A 25,710-nucleotide genomic window follows, 5' to 3' on the forward strand; every position below is an offset into this window, starting at 1 on the left:
ATTTTGAATCCAGAGACTGAGCAGCCAGATCAGATCGAATCGAATCGAATCGAATGCAATGCAATGCTAGAATTAAATCAACAGGCCGGCAACGGCAACCGCCACACATGCCGCCACGCTCCATACCATACCTGGCAACTCGGTCGGTGCCGCACCTCCGGTGTACGTGGCCGGAGAGACTGGCGAGGCAGGGACAGATCCTGATCCTGACGCCGCGGCGGGCGCCAACCAGCCGCTGTTACTTGGTGGTGTGGTCGAGGCCGAGGCTGAGCTCGTGGCAACGGGAGCGACGACCGACTCCAGAGAGATGGTTGTTGGCGCCGGCGCACTGACGATGGTCTCGGTGGTTCCGCTTCCGCCGCTGGTCAGGGTGAGGGTGATGGCGCCGGTCTTGGTGGAAAGCTGGGCAGCTTCGACGGGGACGACGGTGTGGGTCTGGACGGCGGTGGCGGTCGGGATGGGGATGGTCAGCGTCACGGTGGTCAGGGTTTCGGCGCACGCCGAGCACACGGTCACGGTGGTGGTGAAGCCGGTGGGAACTCCGTTGGGTCCCGTAGGCCAAACGAAAGGAGTGGCTGTGGCGGTGGGCGCGGCCTCCGTGACGGTGATGGTCGTGGTCAGGGTGAATGGCAGCGTGGTGAAGCCGGTGGGACAGATGTCAATGTAGGACGTCACCCACACGGTTGTGGTGTAGTCGGGCCCAATGGTCACGGGAGCACTGGTGGTGGTGGGCGCGGTCGTTGTCGTCCAGTCTTCCCAGGCGAACGGAGTGGTGGTTGCGGTCGATGCCGAGGTCGAGATGGGACCAACAACAGCACTTGATGAGCTGGTCGTGGTCCAGTCAGCCCACGTCCCGCCGATGGCGGTAGAGGTCGAGGTCGAGGTCGAGACGGTGGTGCTTCCTCCGATGGGACCGACATCGTTGCCGGAAGTGGTGGTGGTCGAAGACGTGGTTGACGCTGCTGGGCTGGTGGTGCTTGTGGTGGTGCTGCCGCCAATTGGTCCAACCTCGTTGCTCGAAGTGGTGGTGCTGATCGTGCTAGAGCTGCCTGAAGTTGAGGTTGAGCCACCGATGGGACCGACTTCGTTGCTGGTGGTGGTGGTGATGGTGGTACTGGAAGTGCTTGAGTTTGTCCATGTCCAAGAGGTGGTGGGGAAGCTGTATGGGGGGGTAGTCGTCGTCGTTGGGACGGCGACGGTGGTGGTGGTAGTGGTAGTGGTGGTAGTGGTGACTGGAGCTTCGGTAGTCGTGGTGGTGGTAGTGACTGGAGCTTCAGTAGTCGTGGTGGTCGTCGTGACTGGAGCTTCGGTCGTAGTCGTCGTCGTCGTCGTCGGGACAGCGACGGTGGTGGTGGTGGTAGTGGTGACTGGAGCTTCAGTAGTCGTGGTGGTGAGCGTGGTGCTGGTGACCGTGGTAGTGGACGATGTAGTGGTAGTTACCACAGGGGCGCAAGACAACTCGCCGAACAGATCCTTGATGTTTTGAGCATAGCTCTTCCCATTGATCTGGTTGTTGGCCGAGTAGGTGGCTTCCCACAGCATGACACCGCCAAAGATGGATTGATAGGTGCTGCTGCAGGCATATGCCTCGATCAAGGCCTTGGCCTCGGTCAGGTCCAGGTAGTCTTGGGAATGGGCAGCGTCGGTGGATGCTGGGAGACCGACGAACAGCTTCACATTGGGATTCTTAGAGTAGGTCTGAAGCCAGCTGGCCCAGCCAAATGAGATGTCGGTTGCCGTGTTCAATGACCCAGTGGTGAAGAGAGATGCGGCGGAGCATTGATCGGTGTTGTAATATTGGACGAACCTAGCCCATGTCAGTAGCTTCTCACCAACCTGGAGGGGGACAGATGCCCATACACATAGTCAAATTCGGCGTTTTGGATGGCATCGGCCAAGTGAGCATCGGGGACGATACACTGCGGGGCGGAAGAAATGTAGTATTGCTTCGGTTGGCCGACGAAAAGGCTTCTCAGTTCCGTGACCAAGTCGGCGTAACCGAAGGGGCCGCCGGATTCAATGTCCAGATCGAACCCGTCCACCACTACATCGACGCCGAATGGTCGGGGATAGAGGGTTTGGGTGGTGTCTTGAGGGGGACCGTATGCTCCCCACAGAAAGTCGGCAAAGTCTTTGGCTGATTGGGATGAGGCGATGAAGTTTCCGGGACTGTCGCCACCGATAGAGACGAGGATCTTCTTGCCCAGTGCCTGACAGACGGGAATGTCTTCTGCGATCTGCCAACAGCTGGTGAACATCTCGGTCTGGGTGCCATCCGGGGCGACCCAATACGGACTGCCACAGGCATTGCCATAGTTAGTTGCTGGATATCCATTGTTGGCGCCCGCCTGGTCGGGGAAGACGTTGACGAAACCAATCGGGATGACATCTATGGTGGTATCCTGGCAGAAATCGGCCAGTCTTTGCTGGCCGGGTCCTTGGCCCTATATTCACCATGAGAGTCAGCGCCCAAGACACACCACACGCCACACACCACACCCCCTCCCCGCGATGATCGGTTGCTGGTCATCTGGTTCTTACTTACCCAGTACACGGAAAGACTGGGGGTGGAGAAAGCCCGTTTGGAAGGTCTTGATCGGGTTTCGAGGATGGGTGAAGCGATTGTACAAGAAAAGAGCGTAAGTGCCGCCAGCAAGCTGGCAGTTAAACCGGTCGGAGCCATGGTGAGGGTGGACGAGGAAGTCGTGCCAAAAAGAAAGACTGAAATGTGGGAAAAGGATAGAACCTGGGCTGGGGCTTCCACAACGAAAGGAGTGACTGGGCAAAAGAGGCCCGTAGAGCAGAAAATGAAGGTCTGGAAGGACTGGACGCAAGCAAAAGCTTGCAGCGTAAAGCAAAGGAAAGGACCGTGGGTAAAAGGAAGGTGAGGGTACAGAGGAACAGAGCGAAAGGGAAAACAGGGAGGAGAGGGAGAAAAGCACAAGTCAGAAAGAGGCCATATGAAGGAAGCTTAGTGAGTAGTGAGCACCGCGACTGGCCTGGACACAGTTGGAGTTGGATGCTGGATGCTGGATGCTGGATGCTGGATGGTCGGATGACAGCATCTCTCCACATGGTCGCTGGTGGTCAGTCCATCTGGAACACACTTGCGTATACTGATGGATTCGGGTAGAGATTGGACTAACAATGGGATGTACTTTTGGGGCCAAGGCGACAATCGACAGTAGTAGGCCATGAGCACTCGGGATAGCCTCTGTATTGACTCTGTATTGACTCTGTATAGCAGTAGTACTCTGTGGTATCTCTTCATCCTGCGGCAGTCTCGGCCTCGCCTGTTTGTCCTGACCCGACTCAGGAGTAGTGTGCATGATGGGATGGGTCTCGCGAAACGTGCTCCGGACCGTAGGTGTCAAGGGACGCGTGAGGTGTACTCCGTACTAGTCGGAACATGGACTTGTTTGCCCTTCTAAACTGCTGACTTGACTTCTGTGGTCCTGGCGCCGGGGGATGTCGAAATACGGGATACTACGTAGCAGTAGTGACTCGACTCTGTGAGGAGCAGAGTTGCAGCGGCTCTGGAGCGGTGTCAACTTCGGTTCGCGCGTGATGGGACTCGACAATCTCAATCTCCAGAGCTGGGGGCCTGCAAGGTCTGGCAAGGTCTGCGAGGGCTGCAAGGCACAGCATGCGCCCATGCGGAGTGCAACAGACGCCGTCGATTGGAGGCTGAGTCGAGCGACCCTTCAACCATCCTGTCAGGGGTAGCTTCTTGCCTCTTTGGGCCTAGGCAGCCGTACAAGCTTCCTTAGCGCGCCGTTCAGGGGCTTAGGCCCGATGGAGGCGCCAGCCTCAATTATTAATTACTGCATCAACACCAACATCAAACCGCCCACTGGGACCTGGCACCTGGCACCTGGGACGCCCACAGCCACAGCCTTAGGCCACTGCCCGGAGCGCCGTGAGATCTGTGGCGACGCTTGCCCGCCCTGGGTTGACAGCCACAGCCACCTTCACCGTTGCGCCGTCGCCATCGCCCTCGCCCTCGCCCGGCCTGGCCCCGAGGTCGAGGTCTGCCATGTATATCGCAAGGCTGGGATGGGCGAGGCCCTGGCCCTTACTCCGTGCTCCGTCCCAGTATTCCTGATGCCACCGTCCAGGCTCGGACTTGAGGTGACTGTCAACGGAGAAAGGTGCGTCCTGAGTATTGTTGTAGTAACATTTGATTGCGAGGCTCAGATTGCGCTCCACCACATCGAGCTAGACACGATTAGTATTAGGTAGGCCTGTTGACCAAACACCCAACACCCCCGTGTCGCGTCTCTTGTTTCTGAGAGGCGGATTTCATGCCTCTGTTACTGTTACAGTAGTGACGCTGCTAAGCAAGATCGGAATAGAATAGCAATTCCCTCCCTATGGTTGAATACGTAACCAGGACTTTTAGCCGACAGCCCATTCTGCCCTGAACCCTGAACTTCAGTCCCTGTTCCCCTTGAGACTGGGTAAATTGAAATCAACCATATGGAGCGACGTCACAGTTCCAAGTTCTGTCCACCGTAACGGCCTCAATGCCAGCCTCCGTACCACCTGCACTCCAGCTTCACAGCCCAGAAGGAGGTCTAAAGTCACACACTGTCCGTCTTCTTCCCACCCAGGTCAGAGACATCCACGCATCCATCGGTGCTTCCTGTAATCACGCATATACATGCAGTGGCTCTCGACGTCCCGAACCGTCGTCTAGGAATCCGGCGCCTGCTTCTCCGACATGACTGACTCATGGACAACATTTTCACTGCTGGTTTCGCTGCTAACTTCCTTTATCGGACCATGGAATCGCTTGCGGGCACGAAGGAAGTAGTTGACCGCGGCAATGACCATGACCCCCACGAAAACAGGAGAGGCGTAGTTCATGTTCTGGCTGGTGACGGGCAGGATTGGCGGGAACGGCAGGAAAATGATGAGGAAGAGGCAGAACACAACCGACAGGATGTTGATGGCCAGACCGAACCGGCCCAGCGTCCACGGTCCAAATCGGATCGGATTGTCCGTGCTGAATCGACGCATCGCAAACAAGACCGTAGGAATGGCGTAGGAGAAATAGAAGCCCAGCGTCGTCAACGAGATCAAGGCGTTGAACGCAGTCGTTGACCCGATGTTGATCAAGGAGAGCAGCGAGACGGAAACAAAGATCGCGAGCACCGAATTGGTCGGGCACTTGTTCCACGCCGTGAGGTGGGAGAAGAAGCCTGAGAACGGCAGGCCCTTGTCACGGGAGAACGCCCAGATCAGTCGCGAGACCGAGGCCATACACCCAAACAGGTTCATGGAAAACACCAGGATGACGGCGGTCATCATGGCCGTGACCGCCTTCTGGTTGCGGGTCGCTTGCAGGAAAACAGCGATGATCGGATATCCGGTGGGGGTCGCAAACACGGCATCGGTATCGGTGATGGCGTACAGGATGGTCAAGATATACGCGAAGGCGGCCGTCCCGTTGATCACCACCGACCAGATCATGGCTCGCGGCACATTCAAGGGCGCATCGTAGGCCTCTTCGCTCATGTGGACGACTGCGTCCACACCGGCCAGAGCAAATGCCGGGGTCAGGAACCCGAGGCAGAAGCTGACGCCGTCGCTGCTCCAGCCACCGTCGTTGATCAGCGTAGCCCAGACGTCGCGATTGCTCGACTTATCGCTGGTCGCGAGGATGGTAATCATGACAATGAAGAAAAACAGCACGTGTAGAACCCCTCCCAAGGTCTCCCAGAGAGGCAACAGCTTCTTCCCAAGGGTGTTGCCGAGAGCGGCAATCCCAGCGAATGCAATCATAATCAAGGTCGCATGCCATCTTTCCGCCTGATACCCGGAGTAGTTGAGGATGGCGACCCCTTGGATCATGGTAGCGATCAGGTAGCAGACCGACGCCACGGCTGCAACCCAGCCAGTAATGGTGATCCAGCCCTGGATGTAGCTGATGAGGGCGCGCCACTCGAGCGGCGAGTGCTCGGCGCTCCAATGATACTGCGCTCCAGCAATTGGTGAGCTGAGAATCTCCGTTAGCCACGACACGAACTCTTGAGTGCAACCACCCGCAACAACGTACATAGAGGCCATTTCGGCCAAAGAAGCTGCAATGCACAGCGTGCCAAACACAGACACGATGAAGCCGTATACCACAGAAGCAGGCCCGCCATTAGTGTATGCCCCAGCGAACAAGGCACTGGTGGCTTCCCAGGTGCACAATGTCGTCGCTGACATCCCCAGCAGTGCCCAGAAGTTCCATTCTCGCTAGATCCAGCAGTTAGAGACCAAGCACGAGCATCACTTGGTCAGCACACGTACTTTCAGCACCTGTTTCTTGCCGGCAGCTTCCAATGCTGCCGCGTCTGAAGTATACACTGCCATGCTGACGACAATGCACGACTGTGAAGGGAAAGCACATATAAAGGGAGTGGAACGGAGAGATGGAAGAAGAGCCGTGGTTAAGGAGAGATAAAAACCCCTACTTGCTTCTTGAAGGCGGCTTCCGTCCCTCTGCTGGGAGATGTAGGGGTGTACGCCTAGGCGTCGAAGCGAAACAAGGCATAGTTTGCGCTTAGCTGAGAGTGGCAGCTGCGAGATAGCAACCAGTGACCAGTTCCCGCTTCCACCATCATCGCATTGTTTTTGTTAGCATTCTAAACGTTGATACAACAAAGGCGTTGCATTTCCCAAGGGTTGCTTGTCCCCTTGTGGCGGGGCTGCTGGGGTCGGAAGGGATGGGGGCGCACATCCGGTAGACACATCACAAGTTCCTCGACTCCCTTCCGCCAATGGTGAGCTAAAGTTTGTAGCCCATCACCACGGTGCATATGGTAGTGCTTGGGAATGCGCCACCTGTTTCGGGGCCGGTGCCGCTAGATGATAAATGCCGGTCAAGACTTACCTGAGGTATGCCTGCAGGGACTAATGAGCTTGTTGAGCCCTCTTGTTCTTGAACCAAAATGCCGTATGTCGCTCTGATAGGACTCCAATCTTCGTTGTTGGTGCCTTTCCTATATTTTTGGTGAAGAGGATGCCCCTGGCAGAAGACTAGCCCGACTTTTCGGATGGAGAATAGGTTGAATAGATACGAGGGGTCGAAGAGCGCACATGGTGTCATTTCGAGCGAAACGAGCCATAGATTGCTGCTTGTCCGGGCACTCCCAAACTAGAGTACGGAGTACAGTAGTCCCTGCTGGAAATCCCCAATGGCGTTCGACTCCGACCACTCAATAACATGTGCGTTGTAACGTAGGCAAGCCATGGGTGCATACATGCAACTTTGTCACGCACCTAGAAGAAGGGCCCTGCACAATGAGCGGGCCCGATGGCTCATGAAGCGAAGATCACACCGCCTTGACATACTCCGTACTACCGTACTTCAAGGTCGAAGGAGGATTCCTCAGAAACGTGGCAGACAAATGAAGCGAGGGTGAGGGCGATCTGAGAACCTCCAAACTCCACTGTGAGGCCTGTCGTCGATGGGGATACAGTATCCGTACTCCAGATGGGGCATCCGTACTCCGTACACAGATGCTGAGACCCCGCTGGCTGAGCCCATGGGGACGAGACCATGCCGCACACACTTGCCTGGACACCGTGGCCGCACTCGAGGACAGGGTTAAAGTGCCACAGAGTCGTGGCCCAATCATGCCCACTGTAAAGGGCGCAGGCGCTCATGGAGGGTCTGCGAACCGGGGTCAGAGACATTAAACGGCAAGCTGTCGCTAATTAACGCCTCCAACGGAGGGAGTATCCGTACTCCGTGGAATGAATGATATCGCCATGCTTTGAGCTTGTCCTTTCTTGAAAAAGAAAGCCACTGCTACTGTCAAGGCGACGGGCAAGATGACAAGATGGGAGGGAATTCTGGAGACACGCGCTCGCGCTCGCCGGAGAAAAGACCCTCCGTCCCGGCCTCTCACCGCCTTGGCATCTTCCGCGGCAGAATTAATTTCTGAACGCGCCCAAACTTGAAGACTACGAGTAGACCTCCATCTGCAGACAAGACGAATCGCACGATCTAAAACATCAAGTCTAGATCAGCGCAAATATTGGAAAAGATGACAGCACCTGTAGACGATGCCGCCGTGGTCTTTGCGGAACTTGGAGACCTGGAAAAAGAGTTTGCGCAAGTCGAACTCGACGCCTGTATGTAGCATCCCAGAATGGGCATCTTGTCTCTATGTCGCTAACCTTTTCGTTCCAGTGCGAAGAAAGGAGTACGCTTTGAAACCTCTCTATTCCAAGCGTGAGACGCTGCTCAACAGCGTGCCTGACTTCTGGCCCACAGTCTTTGGGAATGGCCCGGAAGAAATCCAACAGTTTCTATCACCCGACGACCTTGCACTCATCTCTGTTATCACCTCGTTCTCCGTCGAGCGATACCAGATCGAGTCTGAAACTGCAGGAGAGCCGCGCAGCCTGCGGTTTACGTTCGAATTTGCCGAGAACGAGTTCATTGAGGACCGCAAAGTGGTCAAGGAGTTTGAGTACAAGCCTCGAGAGGATGGCCCCGGCAGTCTGGTGTCTCGACCAGTTCTGATCAAATGGAAAGGCAAGAAGAAGGACGTCACACATGGCTTGCTCGGCGCTGCTGTTGAGCTTTATGCCGCGGAGGAAGCCCTGAGGCTGAAGAATGGTGAGACGGAAATCGACATTGTGGAGCGGGAGTCGCTGTGGCAGCATGAAAAGCTGCGAGAGCAGCTGGTCAAGCTGGATGAAAGCCCTGAGCTAGAACCGAGCTTCTTTAACTGGTTTGGCTTTCGTGGGGCCGTAAAGACCGCATATCCCAAGAAGGCGGGGGAGGACAGAGCCAATGGTGCCGAGGACGATGAGGACGAAGACGAAGAGCCAATGTTGGAAGTCGAAATCTTCCCTGCCGGTGAGGAGTTTGCGATTGCGCTCGCGGAAGAAGTGTGGCCCGACGCGATGGACTACTTCAGTAAGAGGCATCCTTCCGCAAACTACCAAATCTGTGAGACTGACCTTCGTCTAGTGTCTGCTCAAGAGGAATCTTCATCCTCATCAGAAGTCAACGGCATTCTCGTTGATGATGGTGAAGACTCGTCGGAAGATGACGATGTGCCGGAGTTGGTCGAAGGAGAAATCGCACCGGAGGTTGAAGCAGAGGATGCGAGGCCACGCAAACGCCAACGCAACGTCTGAGTAGCTGGTCCTCGGCTTAGCTGACCAGGATTTGTCGCAATGTAACACCTGACCGTCCAAATGTAGTTTTGAGAGCGGGATGCCGTTGAGGATCCTCGCTCGACAACCTTGCATGCCCACCTCTGTCGGCGCGTTGCAATGTGTTTCCTTTTGTTCACAAGATAATAACCAAAATCAACAAGATGATCAAAATGACAATCAACACTCCAATGCAGCAACTGCTGACGTTGTCCTCGTTCTTTCTGATCACCTCTCCCACTTTTCTTACTCCAACACTTAGCTTGCCGCCCACGCGGTCAGCCAACGTGTCAACTTCGTCCAGCAAATGACCCTGCTCTTCTAGTTCGCGCCCCATATCCTCCGCCTGTCCACGGAGGACGCCGACCGACTGAAACACGCCGTCAAGCTGTTCATCCTGCTCAGCCATGATGGTTGCCTGCTGCTGCGCCTCGAACGCACCATACGGGTCACCCTCGGTGTCGGAGTCGTCGCCATCCTCGAAGGTGGCCGGCGCCGGGAGCCTGCCCGATCTGGCGGGGGTAGGTCCAGCAATATGGGAATCTGCAGTGACGCCCTCGAGCTCGCGGCGCATGCCCTCGACCTCGTCACCGACATCCTTGACGAATTGTCTTCGTCGCTGAACTTCTGCAACGTCAAGACCGAATCGGTAGGGATCAGATTCGGCGGCAGATACAGACTCAAGTAGGTCTGCCAAGTCGGTAGTCAAGGTTTCAAGGTTGGCCTGCAAGTCGGCATGGGACTGCCGCAGTTCGGGCGATGTAGCGGATGTCGAGAGGGTGCGAATGCGGAGGTACGAGGAGAAGAGATGGCGCGTAGATTGAAGTGTCGATTGCACGTCCCTTTGCAGAGCAAGAGCAAGTCAGCTGTTGGGCCTTCGAACAAAGGATATGTGTGCAAAGTGAGAGTGGTAGGATGTTGGAACTCACGTTTGAACTTCAAGGAAGGGATCCTCAGATTGAGGATCCGCCATGGTCTCAACTGTTTGAAGCCTCTTTAGACTCCTCGGCGCTCAAGCGCAGCTCCTGGGGCACTACTGCATCATCGTAGTTGCGGCGATGTGTGTATATCGAGGGGAATGTGAGGAGGATGAAGCCTGGCTGCCACCCTAGCCAACGTGGTTCAAAGTTGTGGAACCGTCCAATGTCATCGGAGGCTATTCGCCGAGCCTTACTCCGTACTCCGTACACGACGGATATTATAACTATATACTATACAGACACAATGCCAGTCTCAAGGCTATCCCGGCGCAGAGAGCATAGTGTATCTCAGCTGCCACAATTGCACTCAGGTGGAACTCGTAGCTACTTGTACAGCGTACCCATGGTCCTTGCCATAGAGTACCAGGGCATATCTATGAACCTATTCACCACCGCTTACTCCTTGCCAGCCGGGGCAGTTGCAACCTCATTGTACTGCGTCCCGTGGAGCTGATCATACATCTCGAGGCCTCGTCTGGGTTGACCATCTGCATTCTCGCGGAGTATCTTCAGACTCTGCTCGATTGTACTGGTCGCCCTTTTCAGTTGTGCTGTAAGTTGCTTTCCAAGAGAAGACTTTTTGATAGAGTCGAGCTCCAAGGTTAACTTGATCGCACTCTGCAGCGGCAAGAGGTCCTCAAGCACGGTGTTCTCCAAAGTGCGCGTTTCAATCTTGCCCGTCCCGGTTGGCGGCTTGACTGAGCCGGCATGAGAACCTGCTGATGCAAGGTGGAGCATCTTTGTCGCGTAGTTTGCGGCCTTGGCCACATCGGAATCCAATCCATTGACTGCCTTTGCTGCTGCGAGCTCCGTCAACACGCTCGCAACCAGAGGCGACTTTCGAGAATCGACCTCATCCTCCTTGAGCTTTGTGGCGCCGTGCAACTCATCTTCGAGCATTCGCGCCACCCTTTCGGCTCGTCGAGACGCCAATTCCAGCTCATCGCCTTTGAAGTCCGCAAGAGCAGCACGAGTGTGAAGGCCAAGCATCAATTCTCTTGCTACACCCTTCTTCGACAGCCTCAAACCAGTCTCATCTGCCTTCTCTGCGCAAAGGATTATTATGCGTTCTTTGCCCATTTCGCTCGCTTTTCTTGTGATCTTTTCGAAGAAGAATGTGGGGATTGTCTCTTTTGCCAGGACCATTCCGGTGAGAAAAGGGGGCAAATTCTTCCAGGCGGCATCGCTATTCGTATTGCTTAGAATGTCTAAGATCGCCCGCAAAGACTTTTTCTTGTTTGGCTTATCGTAGAAGTTCATCGGCTCCAGTTTGATCTCTTCATCGTTGGACATGGTGACAGTGACCCCGGGTTCGTTGATGAGCGTCTGGTGCCGTGAGGGTTTGTAGATGAGAGCTCGGTGATGATCCTGCAGTGCGGCAGGCATGAAGACCTTTTGCCGCCATGATAGTAGTAGTTCGTCGAATTCTGAAGAGGGCGTAGAGCTAAAAGAGGGTATTACTTCAGTGCTGTTAGCTGCATGATTTCAACTTTGTCCCGAGAATGTTCGAGGTACCTTTGGATCTTGCGAGACTGGTACTGAATGATCGTGTTCCCTGTGAAGCATGTCGGACACCTTGCCGACAACTCCGACAAATATACAGAACAGGCTGCCGTGTTGACGCCATATCTGACTTGTCAACGTGCTGGAACGGCGAGACGTTGTACCGTGACTATATGTATTTCTCACTCCATAACTTGAAGCGCATGGGGCGGCATAAAAAGTGCCCGTTGCACCTTGCCAAAGCAGGTAGTCTAATCATGCCGCTTTACTAAGCAGCCTCTGAGAACCTCAACGCTTGCGTGCCCGGTCACTAACAATACCTAGTAGGTGCCTAGGTAGGTAATTAAAGGGAGACTTCCTTTTTCTTTTCCAGGATGGAATTTTGAACGGAGTTGACGCAGTTACTCTGCACCGGAGTTTGAAATAATGTCCGTACCAACGATCGACTTGCGCAAGGCTGAGGAACCCTCCAGCCGTGGTCAGTCGCAGGAGGACATACGCCATGCTTTGATTGACGTGGGCTTTCTTTATCTGTCAAATCATGGCATTGACGAGGCTATCATTCAGGACCTCGTGAACATTCTTCCAGATCTGTTTGCCTTGCCCGAGAACGTGAAGGAATCTGTGGCCCTGGTGCAGTCTCCTCATTTTCTCGGCTACAGCAAATTTGGAGCGGAGATCACTGCTCGAGTTCAGGACCAGAGGGAGCAATTCGAGCTTGCAAATGATTTGCCTGACAAACGCAGCCTCAACCCTGCCCTCCCTTTGTACACGAGGCTCCAAGGTCCTAACCAATGGCTCCAAACGGACGCTGTCCCAAGGTTTCGCGAGATAGTCGAGTCGTACATCACAGCCCTGCAAGACTTGGCCCTTCGGTTCCTACGGGTGGCAACAGAAGCTTTGGACCTACCACCTGACAGCCTTGTGGGCTTTACTGGCCCACAAGATCGTCTCAAACTGGTACATTACAGACCGTCTCCAGATGCCACGTTCGACGCTCAATCACAAGGCGTGGGCCCGCACAAGGATAGTTCCGGCTGGATGACCTTTCTTCTTCAGGCGTCAGATCCCACTATCAAAGGCCTTCAAGTTCTCTCCAAGGATGGGGCTTGGCTCGACGTCCCGCCGGTTCCAGGTACTTTGGTGGTCAACATGGGCCAGGCATTCGAAGTGGTCACTAATGGGGTGTGCAAAGCAACTACACACCGTGTCCTGCTCCCTCCCGGAGACTATGACAGGTACAGCGTGCCGTTCTTTCAAGGCGTCAAACCGGATTTGACGAAGCAAGATCTCAAGACGCTATGGGAGCACTTTGACAACAAAAGGTGGAATACTAGAGAGTCGGAAGAGGGTCAACGCATTGACAGCCCATTTTTGCGGGCAAAATATGATACCTGGGGGGAGGCACAATTGCGGACCAAGATTCGAAGCCACCGAGACGTTGGCAAAAGGCATTATGCTCAGGTGTTTGAAAAGTACATCAGTGATGATTGAAATGTTAGATTTTTTGAAAGCCCCCTTGGCTCAGGCAATGACAACGTCCTTGCTAGTATCCAGCTCTTCAAATCTCCTCAAGTCCATCTCGCCCTCTAGCAGCGGCTTGACATAGGGATCAAAGGTTTTCCAGTACGGATTTTCCAAGTGGTATTTCTGGCTGCTCTCTTTCTCATATCGTTCAACAATGGTAAAGTCTCGTTCGTCGTGGACAGACTGCATGACAAACCAAGAGATGGTCTCCTTGTCCTTCGAATACACCTGGGATGCTTCGATGAGCTTGTCTTTGAGCTTTTGAACCACTGTTGGGTCGGAGGATTTTGCACGCATGTGCACGACGATAGTGTAGACCATTTGGGAGGGGTGGACGCGCTGATCAGATCCGGCTCTCGTAACAATAGTAATGGACCGGCTTGTGGCGTGCTCACTGGTTGAGAAGATGATGGGAGGATGTAAGTACTCGTACCTACCTTCTGTTCGGCGTTTGTGCCCATCCACGTTTGGCCTTTGCTATTTCCCCGCCTGGCTGCTTATTGCGTTTGCACTGGAGTAGGTGCCAACAATGGTTATGCCAGACAGCTTCACTTACCGCCAGTTTAGTAGCCCGTTGCCGCACTTGAGTGGAAAATGTATTTGTAATGACTCGATTCTGTCGATGGGTTCTTGCTGAGACGATGCTCGGCGTGTCATCCCTGCACGTGGTGGAGCCGTCCTCTGTTTATGACGCTCGTCGTCCAGTTATTTCGTCTTCCTCCGCCAGGTACGCTGTACTTTACACAACGTTGACAAACGCAGCGTCGGCTAGATTGTGGTGCTCGATGGCTGCTTTTCTACCTTATGTATCTCGGTTGCAGCAAGCATATTCGCATCTTGAATATCTTGGCCTTGGAGCATTGGTGGGGATCGAGATATTCAGGTGAAACGGCTTGATACCTGACATGAAGTTTGCAAAGTACGTCAGCATCCTCATGGTGCATTGTATCCGTCACCGTAACGCGCTGACCACTACAGGGAATTGGAGGATGAAGCCGTTCCAGAGTGGAGGGTCAAGTATCTGGACTACAAGGCAAGCCTCAGAATGTACAACCCTCATGTGGACTTATCAACTAATTTGTACCAGCAAGGGAAGAAGAAAATCAAGGCCATTTCAAGAGCCCTGCGAAATCTCAACCGGACGCCTGGTTCTCCGGTCCGGCCTGCTTTACTTCCCGAAGACAACTTAGAAAGAATCCCCTTTACTCACTATGACTTCTACCGACCGCGGCCGACTACCACTCAAACTACTCGATCGCTGCCTGAGGTGGAAGGGATCGAGCGGGAGCGAGCTGAAGATCCATACCAACGGCCTGAAACTGCACAGGCAAGCCGGACTTTGTTCGCGCATTCGCCTCCTATCCTCGTCCCCCACACACAAGGTGCAAGTGACGCGCCAACGCCGGAGAGAAGACCATTACATGATGACCATGGATACACGTCTAGCCGAAGACGGATGAAGAACTACGGGAGCATTGTCGGCACTCCATCACCAGAGGAGACGCCTGGACAATTTGCGGCCCTTGAATTGCCAGATCCTGCGCTCACACCGACTCGAACTCGAATCGACACTGACGAAGGAATACCGCCCGCTGTCGATGGTCTCCATCTACCCGAGGCGGCGCAGGTACCCTCCGCTCCTGATCCCTATCATGTCGGTGAAACCACCTCACCTCACAAACACAATATTGGGGGAAGTCTTACCAAAGCCATGTTCAAGCGCCGACACGCCGACAAGAGTCAATCAATAGCTGGTACGAAGCCGAATACACATCCCCGTTCTAGGCTCAGGAGGTTCTTCTCCGCGTATCCTTTAGACGAGCCCGGGGCGAGTGATGTTCAGCTTGAAGCCTACAGAGATCTCGATGGCAAACAGGCCGATTTCTTTACGTTCTTAGACAAGGAGCTGGAGAAGATCGAATCGTTCTACAAAATGAAAGAGGAGGAGGCGACAGACCGTTTAGGGATTCTTCGGAATCAATTACACGAGATGAGAGATCGCAGACTAGGGGAGATACTGGAAACGCAGAAGGCCATGGAAACCTCTGAGCAACCTGCTGGGGGTGTCGGGTTGCCTTCGAATGATCAGTCGAGAACCTCGAGCAAGGAGAACGCGTACCCCAACGGCAACGGTTCAGCCTTCATCAAGAAACCCATTGGGGAGGCTCTAGGGCGTCGAACCGCCATCGGTAAGACCTCACAAGCGATGCAGCAACTGAGTTCTCCTCCCGGCCCTAAGGCACGGAGGTGGATCAAGGATGCCAATCAAGACTACGTTCGACACAAGCGTCCAAACGACGTCCCATATAGATTCGCGAAGAGACGGCTCAAGCAGGCATTGCAAGAGTACTACCGAGGGTTGGAGTTACTCAAATCTTACGCCTTGTTAAACCGCACCGCTTTTCGCAAGATAAACAAGAAGTACGACAAGCTCGTACAGGCCAGACCAACGCTTCAATACATGTCGGAGAAGGTGAACAATGCTTATTTCGTACAAAGCGACGTGGTCGACAACCACCTCATTGCGGTCGAAGATCTATATGCTCGATACTTTGAACGTGGAAACCACAAGATGGCTGTCAGAAAGCTTCGATCCCGGTCAGGAGTCGGCGACCAGTCAGGAACCACTTTCCGTAATGGCCTCTATGTTGCAGCAGGCACTTGCTTTGGCATATCCGGACTCGTTCAAGGTGCGAAGCTACTGTTCGACCAGGATCCAACAATATCGACAAATACGAGCTACTTGCTGCAGCTCTATGCCGGCTACTTCCTCGGCCTGCTTCTGTTTCTTCTATTTTGTCTTGACTGCCGAATCTGGACCCAGGCACATATCAACTACGTTTTTGTATTCGAGTTCGACACTCGGCATGTCCTCGACTGGCGGCAATTGTCCGAACTGCCATGCTTCTTTTTGTTTCTGAATGGGTTGTTCCTCTACATCAATTTTCAACAAGCCCCTGGCGCTGGGTTCTACCTTTACTGGCCAGTCGTGCTAATCGCTATCACACTGATCATGATGGTCCTTCCGTTCAAGGCTCTGTACTACAACGCAAGGAGATGGTGGGGGTATTCGAACTGGAGACTTCTGCTTGCTGGCCTCTACCCTGTGGAGTTTCGGGACTTTTACTTAGGTGACATGTACTGCTCCGAGACTTATGCTATGGGGCAGATTGAAGTCTTCTTCTGTCTCTACGTCAACGACTGGAACAATCCGGTGCAATGCAACTCGAGCCACTCCCGTCTGCTGGGCTTTTTCAGCGCCCTTCCGGCCATATGGCGTTCTTTCCAATGTCTACGCCGATACTATGATACACGCAACTGGTTCCCTCATCTGGCCAACTTTGTCAAATACCTCGGCAACATTTCTTACTATATGACATTGTCGCTCTATCGCATTGAGATGAATAGCCGGTTCAGAGCGGTGTTCATCACAGTTGCCGCTGTCAATGGTGTCTACGCTTCCTTTTGGGACGTGTTCATGGACTTCAGTCTCGGAAACCCGTGGGCTAAGCATCCATTCCTACGCGACCAACTTGCGTACAAGCAAGTCTGGGTCTACTACGTGGCGATGATATTAGACGTCGTGCTTAGACAACAATGGATCCTGTACGCGATTTTCACGAGTGACGTGCAGCACTCGGCGTTCATGTCCTTCTTTGTCAATCTGGCCGAAGTCCTCCGCAGAGGCATGTGGTCTTTGTTCCGTGTCGAGAACGAACACTGCAACAATGTGGGCAAGTTCCGCGCCTCAAGGGACATCCCATTGCCCTACGACATTCCCGAGTCTCCTGGAGTGCCATCCAAGACCTCCTCGTCACTTGCTCGAAGGAGACAAAACCCAACTCTCCTAGGTGAGGAGCCAGCCCAGCCCGACTTGCACCACACAACCGGAATCGACGTTGAGGAAACTGCGGTGACCGTCTCGCCGTCACTCCGCCGCCGGAGGACATCGACGTCTTTGACACCGCGCATGACACCACGCACCCCGGGAATGCGTGCCTTGCAACGCGTGGGCACGGTGATCGCGGCCGCACACGCACAAGATTTTGAGAAGCGCCGTAGACCCGAGGTGGAAGGAGCCGAAGGGGCAGGCGACGGAAGTCTGGATGCTGGCGGTAGCAGTGACGACGATGACGACGATGACGACGTCGTCGCCGAGGACGATGGTGGAGACGAAGAGCTTGCGGAGCTTCAACGTCAGGAGCGACAGGAACGGGAGATGGATGATCGAGAGATTGCAGAAGTTGACCGGCTGACAAGTCAAGCGAGGGATAGCGGTAGTTAAGCGACGTACGTCGGGATATTTCGTTCTCTTACTTGATCTTTCTCTCCTCTTTACTAGCTCTGAGCATACCAACACCCAAGATATGCGACAATGCAGGAGGTGCGGCGGACTCGAGCTGGGTTTAGACGACCACAGCCCGAAGCATTATAGCAGAGCAGGGGGCAGGACTCGACGCCACTCAACGAGGAACAAGTGACGGAGCGAGTGGACGAGTGGACAGAGGACCGAGTGGACGAACGAACGAACGAACGAACGAATGAATGAATGGTTAATGACCGGCCTTAGGCTTGAGTGGATTTACGTACGCTGGAGTTGAAGCTGTCTGGCGCAATGGGAAGGGGAGTGGCACAGTGGTAGAGATAAATACCCGAGGTAAAAGACAGCAATAATTGCATTGAGTTGAGTTGAGGTGGATTGGATTGGATTGAACTTGGTGTTGTTAATTGATAGTGGTGGTGGTGGTTTTAGTGGTAAGGTAGTTATGATTGTATATAAATACATATTTCTTCTGCTGTTCCAGCCGACATTTCGCCCTCTTCTCCTTCTCCTTCTCGTCCACACAGCCACCAGCCACCATCCACCATCCACTAATATGACTATCTATCTATCTACTCCGTACAAGTGGGATCCTAGTAGGGGACAGGAGGGGTGAAGACAACAGGTAGGTAAGTAGGTAGCTATCACATTCAAGCTTGGTATGAGGAACTAAGAATAAGGAAGGGTAGATCAGGATCAGGTGCGTCTCTTATTCAGAAGTGCTGTTCTTGATCTCGACCTCAATCTCGACCTCAATCTCGACCTCAATCTCGACCTCAATCTCGACCTCAATCTCGACCTCAATCTCAATCTCACTCTCATCATTTGACTTCTACGTCCAAGTGCTGATCGGTGAGAATTCCTCTCAACCAACGATGTTCCATTTTCATCACAAATGCAGGCGAGGCGACCGGGAACCTAACAGAACAGCAAATCCCCCCATTGCCTTCAAATTTACAAGTCTACCAATGTTTAACCGTACGACACCTGCGGCTCTGGCTCGCCTGGGGCCAGGAAGTTCGTGTCGGGGTTGCCGGTCTTCTTTGCAGCCGAGCAGCGCGCCATGGTCGGTGAACTGTGGCATCAAAACGTTAGCATGATATTCTGACACGAACCGTGTCCCCCGTTCCAAAAATCATTCTGGGCCAGAGTGCGGCTTACCTTCGCGAAATGACATCCGTCAAATAAAAGTCTTTGATCGGCAGCTCGAACGGCTTGCCCGAGGTTTTAGCGCCCTTGTTTGCATCCACCAGTTGCACTTTACTCAGGCTGGATAGAGTAGTTGGTTCCAGAGTGTCGTAGCGTCGCAGGGCGGGACTGATCTCTTCGAGACGGTCTCGTAGAACTTCGAGATCGTCGTAGGGTAGAGGGACACCCAGGAACTCGGACGCCGCGCGGATGATCTTCCAGTCTGTTCTTGCGGCGCCAGGTAATGAAACCGCGGTCCGTGTGACTTGAACCCGGCCTTCGGTGTTGACGTAGGTGCCCGACTTCTCAGTGTACGCTGCGCCAGGGAGGACGACATCGGCCAGTTGGGCACCAGTCTCGCCGTGGTGGCCTTGGTAGATGACAAATGCATCTTTCGGAATATCTGCCTCGGTAATCTCGTCTGCGCCCAGCAGCCACACTATCTTGGGGGTCGTCTGCGCCACTTTGGTTGACGGAGTGGTGAAGCCGACTTCGTAAGCGCCAGCTCGTGACGCCGCACGCTGGAGGACATTGTAGCCCTGCCATTCGGGGGTGATGAAGTTGGCTTGGTTCTTGTCGACAAAGCTGCCGACTGTCTCAAAGATGGCGGCAGCGTCAGGATGTTCAGCAACAGCACTACCCACAATGATGATGGGTTTCTTTGCCGTGGACAGCTTCTTGCCAAAGTCGCCGGAGAGAACTTTCTTCACGGCTGCAGCATCGGTACCGAGGTGGTCGTACTGGAAAGTGCTTTCGAAGGCTTCTCCGATGTAGCCGATTTCAACAGGCGCTCGCAGCCATTGCTTTCGGATTCTGGCGTTCAAAACAGCAGCTTCCCATCGTGGGTTGCTGCCGATGATGAGGATAGCATCTGCGTCCTCGACACCGGTAATCTTGGAATTAAACAGGTAGTTGGCTCGGATATCCACACCGTGGGCGATCGGGGCACTGCCACCGGGTTGATCGAGGGCAAGATTCTCCGAGTTCAATCGATTGGCCAGGTCTTTCAGCGCAACCAGGGACTCGGTTTCAATGAGGTGTCCGGCGATGGCCTTGAATTCATTTTCGGCAGGCTTCAGTCTGTTGAATGCATCGCCAATCTCGGTAAGCGCCTGCTCCCAGGTGGCGGGCAAGAATTTATCATCTTTCCGGATCAAAGGGGTGGTTAATCTTTGTGTTTTCAACCCGTCCAGCGCAAATCGTGTCTTGTCATCAATCCACTCCTCGTTGACGTCGTCGTTCAACCTGGGCAAGATGCGTTTGACTTCCAGACCCCTGGCGTCCACCCGGATGTTGGAGCCCAACGCGTTCAGAACATCGATCGATTCGAACTTGGTGAGTTCCCAAGGCCGATAGCTGAAAGCTCCCGGCTTGGTGAGTAAAGCCCCAACTGGGCACAAGTCGGCCACGTTGCCCGAGAGTTCTGTATCAAGGTTCTTTTCCAGATATGTGCCGATTTCCAGACTGTTGCCTCTACCCGTAGAGCCCAGCTCCGGCGCGCCGGCAATCTCGTTGGCGAAGCGAACACATCTCGTGCAGTGGATACACCTGTTCATCGAAGTTTTGATCAATGGTCCAATATTCTTGTCTTCGACTGCGCGCTTGCCCGAGACCTCGTGGAAGCGACCCCGGTCGGCGCCGTATCTCATTGACTGATCTTGTAAATCGCACTGACCACCTTGGTCGCAGATGGGACAATCTAGAGGATGGTTGGCGAGCAGAAACTCCATGATACCTTCTCTTGCTTTGTGTGTCATGGGCGAGTTGGTCTTGACAACCATGCCGGGCTGGACGGGCCATGCACAGGAGGCCACGGGCTTTGGGACTCGTTCGACTTCGACTAGACACATACGACAATTACCGGCAATAAGGAGTTTTCTAGACAAGAACCCTGGTCAGTGGCAGGCTAACACGTCAATGGATGCGGACGGGTCGGCGTACTCATGGTAGCAAAATCGGGGAATTGTGACACCGGCCTTCTCACAGGCCTGGATCAAAGCTGACCCGGCCTCTATCGACACCTTCTTGCCGTCAATTGTGAGTTCGACCTCGGCGGGCCGTCGTGCAGACGAGGTGAAGGTCCGGGTCGTCTTTCGGGATAGAGAGCAAGTCCTGGAGCGCGCAGCGGCGCGAAGAAGCTGAGACCGCATCTTGACAGGCCGAACTGGTCTCAGCTACGATTGCTTGAACGTGGTGGGAGGAGTGTGGCGTCGACAATGAGCTCCCGACTGTTGAGTGCAGGCCAGCTCCTCGATGTTTCTTTGATCACTGTCTCGCAAACCCCGATTGTGCCGCCTGTGATTGGCTGTAAGGAAACTTGGCGCCTTCCCTATCCAGTAGCATTCTGCCGCCGCTTTAATGGAGATTTTGTGGGCACGTTCTATTCTCTACAGAACAAGCACTGCACTTCAGCTACGTTGGACAATACTAGATGGGGGCTGGAATGGGTGACGGCAGCTTAATCAATGCCTTGCTTCCAATAAGGTGATATCTTGTTAATCATCCACGACGTTCAGATCTTGATCGAGCTCATCAAACGGCCCAGTGTGCGGCCGGGCCAATACCAAACAACGAGCACGAAACACCACACTTGCACTCATGAGTCAATCTGACAAGAATCTGTACCCCGGAGAGGGATCGTCGGCATGAAGGAGTCTCTTTACGACGTGCCAATAACTTTTCATCGCCCTCCACGCATATAAATCCCCAGAACTGCGATCCTCTACAACTCTCCACCACCAATACCATCCGCACATTCGGCGTGGTTCCTCCACATCCATTCCTGCTGCCTCGTATAGTTGTTCCCAGTTTTCTGGGCGCTCTGCCACTGGGATAACCTCCCATAAGATTTGGCACAGATGCAGACGCGACACAGCCCAGTATACAAGTGTGTGCATGTCGCATTTGAAGCAGCTCCTGTCGGTCAGGGGGAACAGCATGCAGGTGTGTAGGCACGGGTTCCCGTGTGTGGCCGCGCTCGGGTCTTGAGCTCGAATAGGCTCCCGCCTCTGTGTAGGCTCATTTGTCGCTGTTGGCGTTGGCGTTGTTGTTGGGAAGCGCTCAGGTAGTCGTCGACGTGGCCGAGGAGGGATGGCGGTTTCCCCCTCGTCGCTATCTCCCCTAACGATGGAGATAGAGCGTCGTGGTGCTTGCCTGCAGGGGTGATACATGGCCAGTCGTTGAGAAGACCGCAGGCGGTTGAGGACCACAGAAATGTCTACCTCAATGTCGCTGCTTTCGGGGTTGACGCCCAAGCCACCACCACCGTCGTCGTCGTCGTCGTCGTCGTCTATATCAGACTCCGAAGTGCCGCTGGTGTCATCCTCACAATCATCCCTATCCTCGTCATAGTCGCCCACGATAGAAGGAGATAGCGCATCGTCATCATCATATTCATCTTCGCCGTTAGCAGTGGCGCTCTGCACATGAGCAACCACGACTTCCGGGTGGACACTGTTGTATTTTGTTACAGAAGGCATCTTGATCCAGCGGCAGCAAATAGCAATAGAGGCTCTGTCGAAGAAGTGTTTTGAGACGAGGTGAGGTACGGGATGGGATGTGTTCTACAATTGGCGTTTGAGTCGGAGGTACTGGCGCAGAAAGGCGTGAGTAAAGGCCAGGATTCCTGCTATCCAGTTCGAATTGCGTTGCAAGTGAGGGATGAGCCGTTCAAATGCGAGAGGAGCGTTTACGCTGCAGGTGGAATACACAGGGGCCGAGGACCTTCACTTCCCTTCGCGGGGGAGTATTCCTACCTTCTGGAGGGCCTGCTTGTCGAGCCGGTGGGCGATATCCTCTCAGGAAATCTCTGCGCCCTCGAGGAATTCGGTTCCGATAAAGCACTGGGAAAACATGCCCTCAGCAGGCTAGCACGCGAACTGTCGGCGTTCCACTGAAAAGACTGTAGAACCCAACATCTAAGCTGCCTACCTCTCTTTTGCGTGGATGCATCTTAAAATGGCAGAGATATTCAAGGCCCGAAGAAGCGGAATTGCAGGAGATTCCCTCCTCAGGGTAATGCTTTGCCAGGGCAGAAACAGAGTCAGTGGCCACGATGCGTCGATGTCTCGGTCCTGATCCATACCGAACTCCGGACAAATACTGGAGTGGTGGAGCTCAACCGGACTTTGGTGAAAGCTTACTTGCATGGAGAAAGTTGACATCGAAGCCATGGAGCATTGCTCTGTGGTCGGAGCGCCAGCCTCTGGGCACTCTGGGCATGCTGATTGGCTGGTCTGTACCTGACAAGGCTGGGGCCTTGTCTCGTAGAAGGTTTAGTGCTGGAAACGCTGTACGACTTGAGCCTCACAAAGCGCACCCTCTCCCTGAAATCCTTTGCTGCTTCAAGATGCTCACCTTTGTCGGGAAGTTACAGGATAAGCGGAAGGCAGATGATCGTTCACTTTCCCTCTCAAAGACCTGCCTCATTGTAGCCGGCCAACTTTAGAGGGGGGGAAAGTGCTAGTAGGGTAAAATATAGAAACTCGGGCGTCGGCGGTGTCATTCAAAGTCAATTTTGGAGTAAGATGCGATCTCTCGGTACTGGTGGAGAGAGCTGAGGACCACCACTTATCCCTCAAATGTGCCCAAATGTGCCCCATTCGCCGTACAGTAGGATTTGATTTTGAGACTGTGGGTGTGTCGACCTGTTGCCGGCCTTAGGAAAGCTTCTTCGACCCCAAACGGCCCGTAAGGTGACGGACTGCAGGAGTCGAGTGAGAAGGAACTGCCTTCAGCAAGACGCCACCAAAACTAAGTACATCGAGACGGTATAGGGCGCCGAGAGAGCGAGCGTAAATTTCAGATAGAATAGTACCTTTTGTACAGGGGATCTTTTTCTCCCTCCGCGAGTTGTCGCCAGTCGTACTCTAAAGACTTGGCCAGGTCTGTGGCCACGGACTCTCCTCCGTGGAAGTGCGCGACGAACGCCAGCGTCACGTCCATGCCTGCACTGATGCCGGCAGAGCTCCAGATTTCGATCGGCACAGTGCCTACTGCTTCCGATGGCAGGCTTCGAATCCACCTTGCACCATACTGCCATGACACCCCTGGATTACGTTGTGCCACAAAGTCGTATCGCTGCATATTAGTGGTGGCTCTCCGGCCCTTGAGCAGGCCTGACTGCGCTAAGATATCCGATCCAGTGCAGACGGTGATGATTGCGGTGCTGATATGCGGGGCAATGTTCGGCAGGAAGTCGTACAGGCTTTGCACATTCAATGTCTTGCTGCCATCAGGGTGGAGCCGGTTCAGGCGTGTGCCTATCCCACCGGGGATGAGAAGTACGTCAGCCTTTGCCTTGCCTGACTTGGCCGCCGCAAGATAGTCTGCAAACGTGGTGTCCGGCTGCAAATACTGATTGAAACTAGCGTTTACTCGGCCTGGGATCTGTGAGGAGTGTGCTTGCAGATCGAAGGTCCAGTTGGCAGAGGACAGGGCAATCGGTTTGACGGGGACAGGGTCAGACGTCTCGGCGACGATGGTCAAACTAAGCTGGGAGTTTTCAGAACTCTCAGAAAGCTCATTGAGTATGTCGAGTGGACCGGCCAGGTCGAGCAGCTGGAACCCGGGAAATATCGCCAGCACATATTGAGTGGGTGGAGCAGCCATATTGTTGATTGTAAACTAGCAGTCGGGCTCTGGACTGCGTGAAGCTGCGGTCGATGGAGAGCAGATCAGCATTCTCCTCGCATGGCGAAGGACGTGCACTTTATGCGTCGTTATACTGCCGTCGTAGGGCTATAGCGGGTTGTGGCAGGGCGCAGCCAAGTCTCGGCTTACATGCCTCTTATGGACAAGGCTTGCCGTCCTAACTCCGTAGTGCAGGCCTCCCCATGCCCATGCCCATGGGGATGTCTCTTTCTAACAAATAAATTCCCGAGGTCGACCCATTCAACAGGCGAGCCAAAATATCTCCAGAGTTTGGTACATATACGTACTACGTACGTATGGGTTTAGAGTGGTTTCCTCTGTTGCAACTGATGGCCGTTCAGTTGCGCGTTTCTTTTCTTCTTTCAAGTCGTCAGCATGCAATATGTGCGGAAATAATGAGAGCCATGACCTGTATCTCCGACAAATGACGTCTTCGAAACCTGATAGGTTAGGTAGGTAGGTACCTTAGTACTAGTAGTGCCTAAAGTGTGAGGTATGGGCCGAGGTGTGAGGCCTGTAAGTGCACCTGGGCAGTCATGTTTCGGTCATTTCTCGTGGATGGAGGTGCGATCCTCCTATTTCTTTTCTGTCATTTCATGTAATGACGATATTGTATCCAGACCTTAGCCCTAGCACCTTAGGTCAGGTAGTGGGGTGCCTAACGCAATACGGTACTCCGTAGTACTACGTATTTGCCACGGGCGCGGGCGAAAGAGCCAAGAGGCGAGCGGGTTAGCTATTTTCTCTCTTTCAGTGAGTCTTTCGTCCTCCTTCCACCTGACTCTACACCACGAATCACGAATGATATCCTCCTCCTGGCCGCGCTTGCGCCTGGCTACTGAGGCCTGAGCCTGGGTTTTGCTTTGGCTACGAACCCAGTGACTCCCGCCGATGCCCGCGCCACAGCCACAACCACAACCTCAACCTGGGCGACTGACTGCCTGGCTGCCTGACCCGTCCGGTGTGAGTCTGGTAGAGGCGTTCAGGTTCCGCCACACCACGCCATGCTCTCTCCTCCTCCCTCCTCCCTCCTGCGCCGCTCACCAAATCAACGATCAACGTCGCTGCTCGAAGGTTCAGCCGTTTGCCTGGCGTTTTGCCCCCCCGTAGTTTCTACCTTACCCACCAGAATGACGCATCTTTTGATGCCTCCCAATGCGCGCATTATCCCTGCACTCACTGCACGCTCTCTGCCTGCGCATCTTCACACCCTTTCTTTTCTGCCGGCACCCCCATTGTGATCGCGCATTGTCCATTGGGAGTATTCTGAATAGTGACAATAGCCTCAATAGCCTTGAATGGGCTTCCGGGCACAATACAAACAGGGCATTATTGATCCCGTCCATTCATCCATTCATCCCGCTACCCCATCTC

General features: G+C 54.1%; 12 protein-coding genes across 12 annotated transcripts; 3 read left to right on the forward strand and 9 right to left on the reverse strand.

Moving 5' to 3' along the window:
- Nucleotides 1-72: 72 nt before the first annotated feature.
- A1O3_00078 (uncharacterized protein) lies at nt 73-2,683 on the reverse strand (the record flags this gene model as incomplete). Its single annotated transcript, XM_007730230.1, has 3 exons — nt 73-1,807; nt 1,861-2,444; nt 2,546-2,683. 3 exons carry the CDS (start codon nt 2,681-2,683, stop codon nt 73-75), a joined length of 2,457 nt encoding a protein of 818 aa, XP_007728420.1.
- Nucleotides 2,684-4,695: 2,012 nt separating this feature from the next.
- A1O3_00079 (uncharacterized protein) lies at nt 4,696-6,363 on the reverse strand (the record flags this gene model as incomplete). The annotated part of the gene is made up of 3 exons (XM_007730231.1): nt 4,696-6,001; nt 6,062-6,246; nt 6,301-6,363. The coding sequence occupies 3 exons, from the start codon at nt 6,361-6,363 to the stop codon at nt 4,696-4,698; spliced, it is 1,554 nt and encodes a 517-aa protein (XP_007728421.1).
- A 1,679-nt stretch (nt 6,364-8,042) lies between these two features.
- Nucleotides 8,043-9,147, forward strand: A1O3_00080 (uncharacterized protein; the record flags this gene model as incomplete). The annotated part of the gene is made up of 3 exons (XM_007730232.1): nt 8,043-8,130; nt 8,189-8,923; nt 8,978-9,147. The coding sequence occupies 3 exons, from the start codon at nt 8,043-8,045 to the stop codon at nt 9,145-9,147; spliced, it is 993 nt and encodes a 330-aa protein (XP_007728422.1).
- A 154-nt stretch (nt 9,148-9,301) lies between these two features.
- A1O3_00081 (syntaxin-t-SNAREs protein) lies at nt 9,302-10,138 on the reverse strand (the record flags this gene model as incomplete). Its single annotated transcript, XM_007730233.1, has 2 exons — nt 9,302-10,007; nt 10,095-10,138. The coding sequence occupies 2 exons, from the start codon at nt 10,136-10,138 to the stop codon at nt 9,302-9,304; spliced, it is 750 nt and encodes a 249-aa protein (XP_007728423.1).
- A 403-nt stretch (nt 10,139-10,541) lies between these two features.
- Nucleotides 10,542-11,531, reverse strand: A1O3_00082 (uncharacterized protein; the record flags this gene model as incomplete). Its single annotated transcript, XM_007730234.1, has 1 exon — nt 10,542-11,531. The coding sequence occupies one exon, from the start codon at nt 11,529-11,531 to the stop codon at nt 10,542-10,544; it is 990 nt and encodes a 329-aa protein (XP_007728424.1).
- A 543-nt stretch (nt 11,532-12,074) lies between these two features.
- A1O3_00083 (uncharacterized protein) lies at nt 12,075-13,142 on the forward strand (the record flags this gene model as incomplete). Its single annotated transcript, XM_007730235.1, has 1 exon — nt 12,075-13,142. One exon carries the CDS (start codon nt 12,075-12,077, stop codon nt 13,140-13,142), a length of 1,068 nt encoding a protein of 355 aa, XP_007728425.1.
- A 30-nt stretch (nt 13,143-13,172) lies between these two features.
- A1O3_00084 (uncharacterized protein) lies at nt 13,173-13,496 on the reverse strand (the record flags this gene model as incomplete). Its single annotated transcript, XM_007730236.1, has 1 exon — nt 13,173-13,496. The coding sequence occupies one exon, from the start codon at nt 13,494-13,496 to the stop codon at nt 13,173-13,175; it is 324 nt and encodes a 107-aa protein (XP_007728426.1).
- Nucleotides 13,497-14,080: 584 nt separating this feature from the next.
- On the forward strand, nt 14,081-17,460 carry A1O3_00085 (uncharacterized protein; the record flags this gene model as incomplete). The annotated part of the gene is made up of 2 exons (XM_007730237.1): nt 14,081-14,094; nt 14,154-17,460. The coding sequence occupies 2 exons, from the start codon at nt 14,081-14,083 to the stop codon at nt 17,458-17,460; spliced, it is 3,321 nt and encodes a 1,106-aa protein (XP_007728427.1).
- A 1,008-nt stretch (nt 17,461-18,468) lies between these two features.
- On the reverse strand, nt 18,469-20,834 carry A1O3_00086 (NADH-ubiquinone oxidoreductase 78 kDa subunit, mitochondrial; the record flags this gene model as incomplete). The annotated part of the gene is made up of 3 exons (XM_007730238.1): nt 18,469-18,571; nt 18,658-20,562; nt 20,626-20,834. The coding sequence occupies 3 exons, from the start codon at nt 20,832-20,834 to the stop codon at nt 18,469-18,471; spliced, it is 2,217 nt and encodes a 738-aa protein (XP_007728428.1).
- Nucleotides 20,835-21,317: 483 nt separating this feature from the next.
- A1O3_00087 (uncharacterized protein) lies at nt 21,318-21,644 on the reverse strand (the record flags this gene model as incomplete). Its single annotated transcript, XM_007730239.1, has 1 exon — nt 21,318-21,644. A coding segment is annotated over one exon (327 nt), but the record flags the coding sequence as incomplete, so codon positions are not given.
- Nucleotides 21,645-21,804: 160 nt separating this feature from the next.
- A1O3_00088 (uncharacterized protein) lies at nt 21,805-22,163 on the reverse strand (the record flags this gene model as incomplete). Its single annotated transcript, XM_007730240.1, has 2 exons — nt 21,805-21,837; nt 21,906-22,163. The coding sequence occupies 2 exons, from the start codon at nt 22,161-22,163 to the stop codon at nt 21,805-21,807; spliced, it is 291 nt and encodes a 96-aa protein (XP_007728430.1).
- Nucleotides 22,164-23,484: 1,321 nt separating this feature from the next.
- On the reverse strand, nt 23,485-24,294 carry A1O3_00089 (uncharacterized protein; the record flags this gene model as incomplete). The annotated part of the gene is made up of 1 exon (XM_007730241.1): nt 23,485-24,294. The coding sequence occupies one exon, from the start codon at nt 24,292-24,294 to the stop codon at nt 23,485-23,487; it is 810 nt and encodes a 269-aa protein (XP_007728431.1).
- Between the last annotated feature and the right edge of the window lie 1,416 nt (nt 24,295-25,710).

This window comes from Capronia epimyces (genome assembly GCF_000585565.1).
Source record: "Capronia epimyces CBS 606.96 chromosome Unknown aczIQ-supercont1.1, whole genome shotgun sequence".
Classification (NCBI taxonomy): Eukaryota; Fungi; Ascomycota; class Eurotiomycetes; order Chaetothyriales; family Herpotrichiellaceae; genus Capronia; species Capronia epimyces.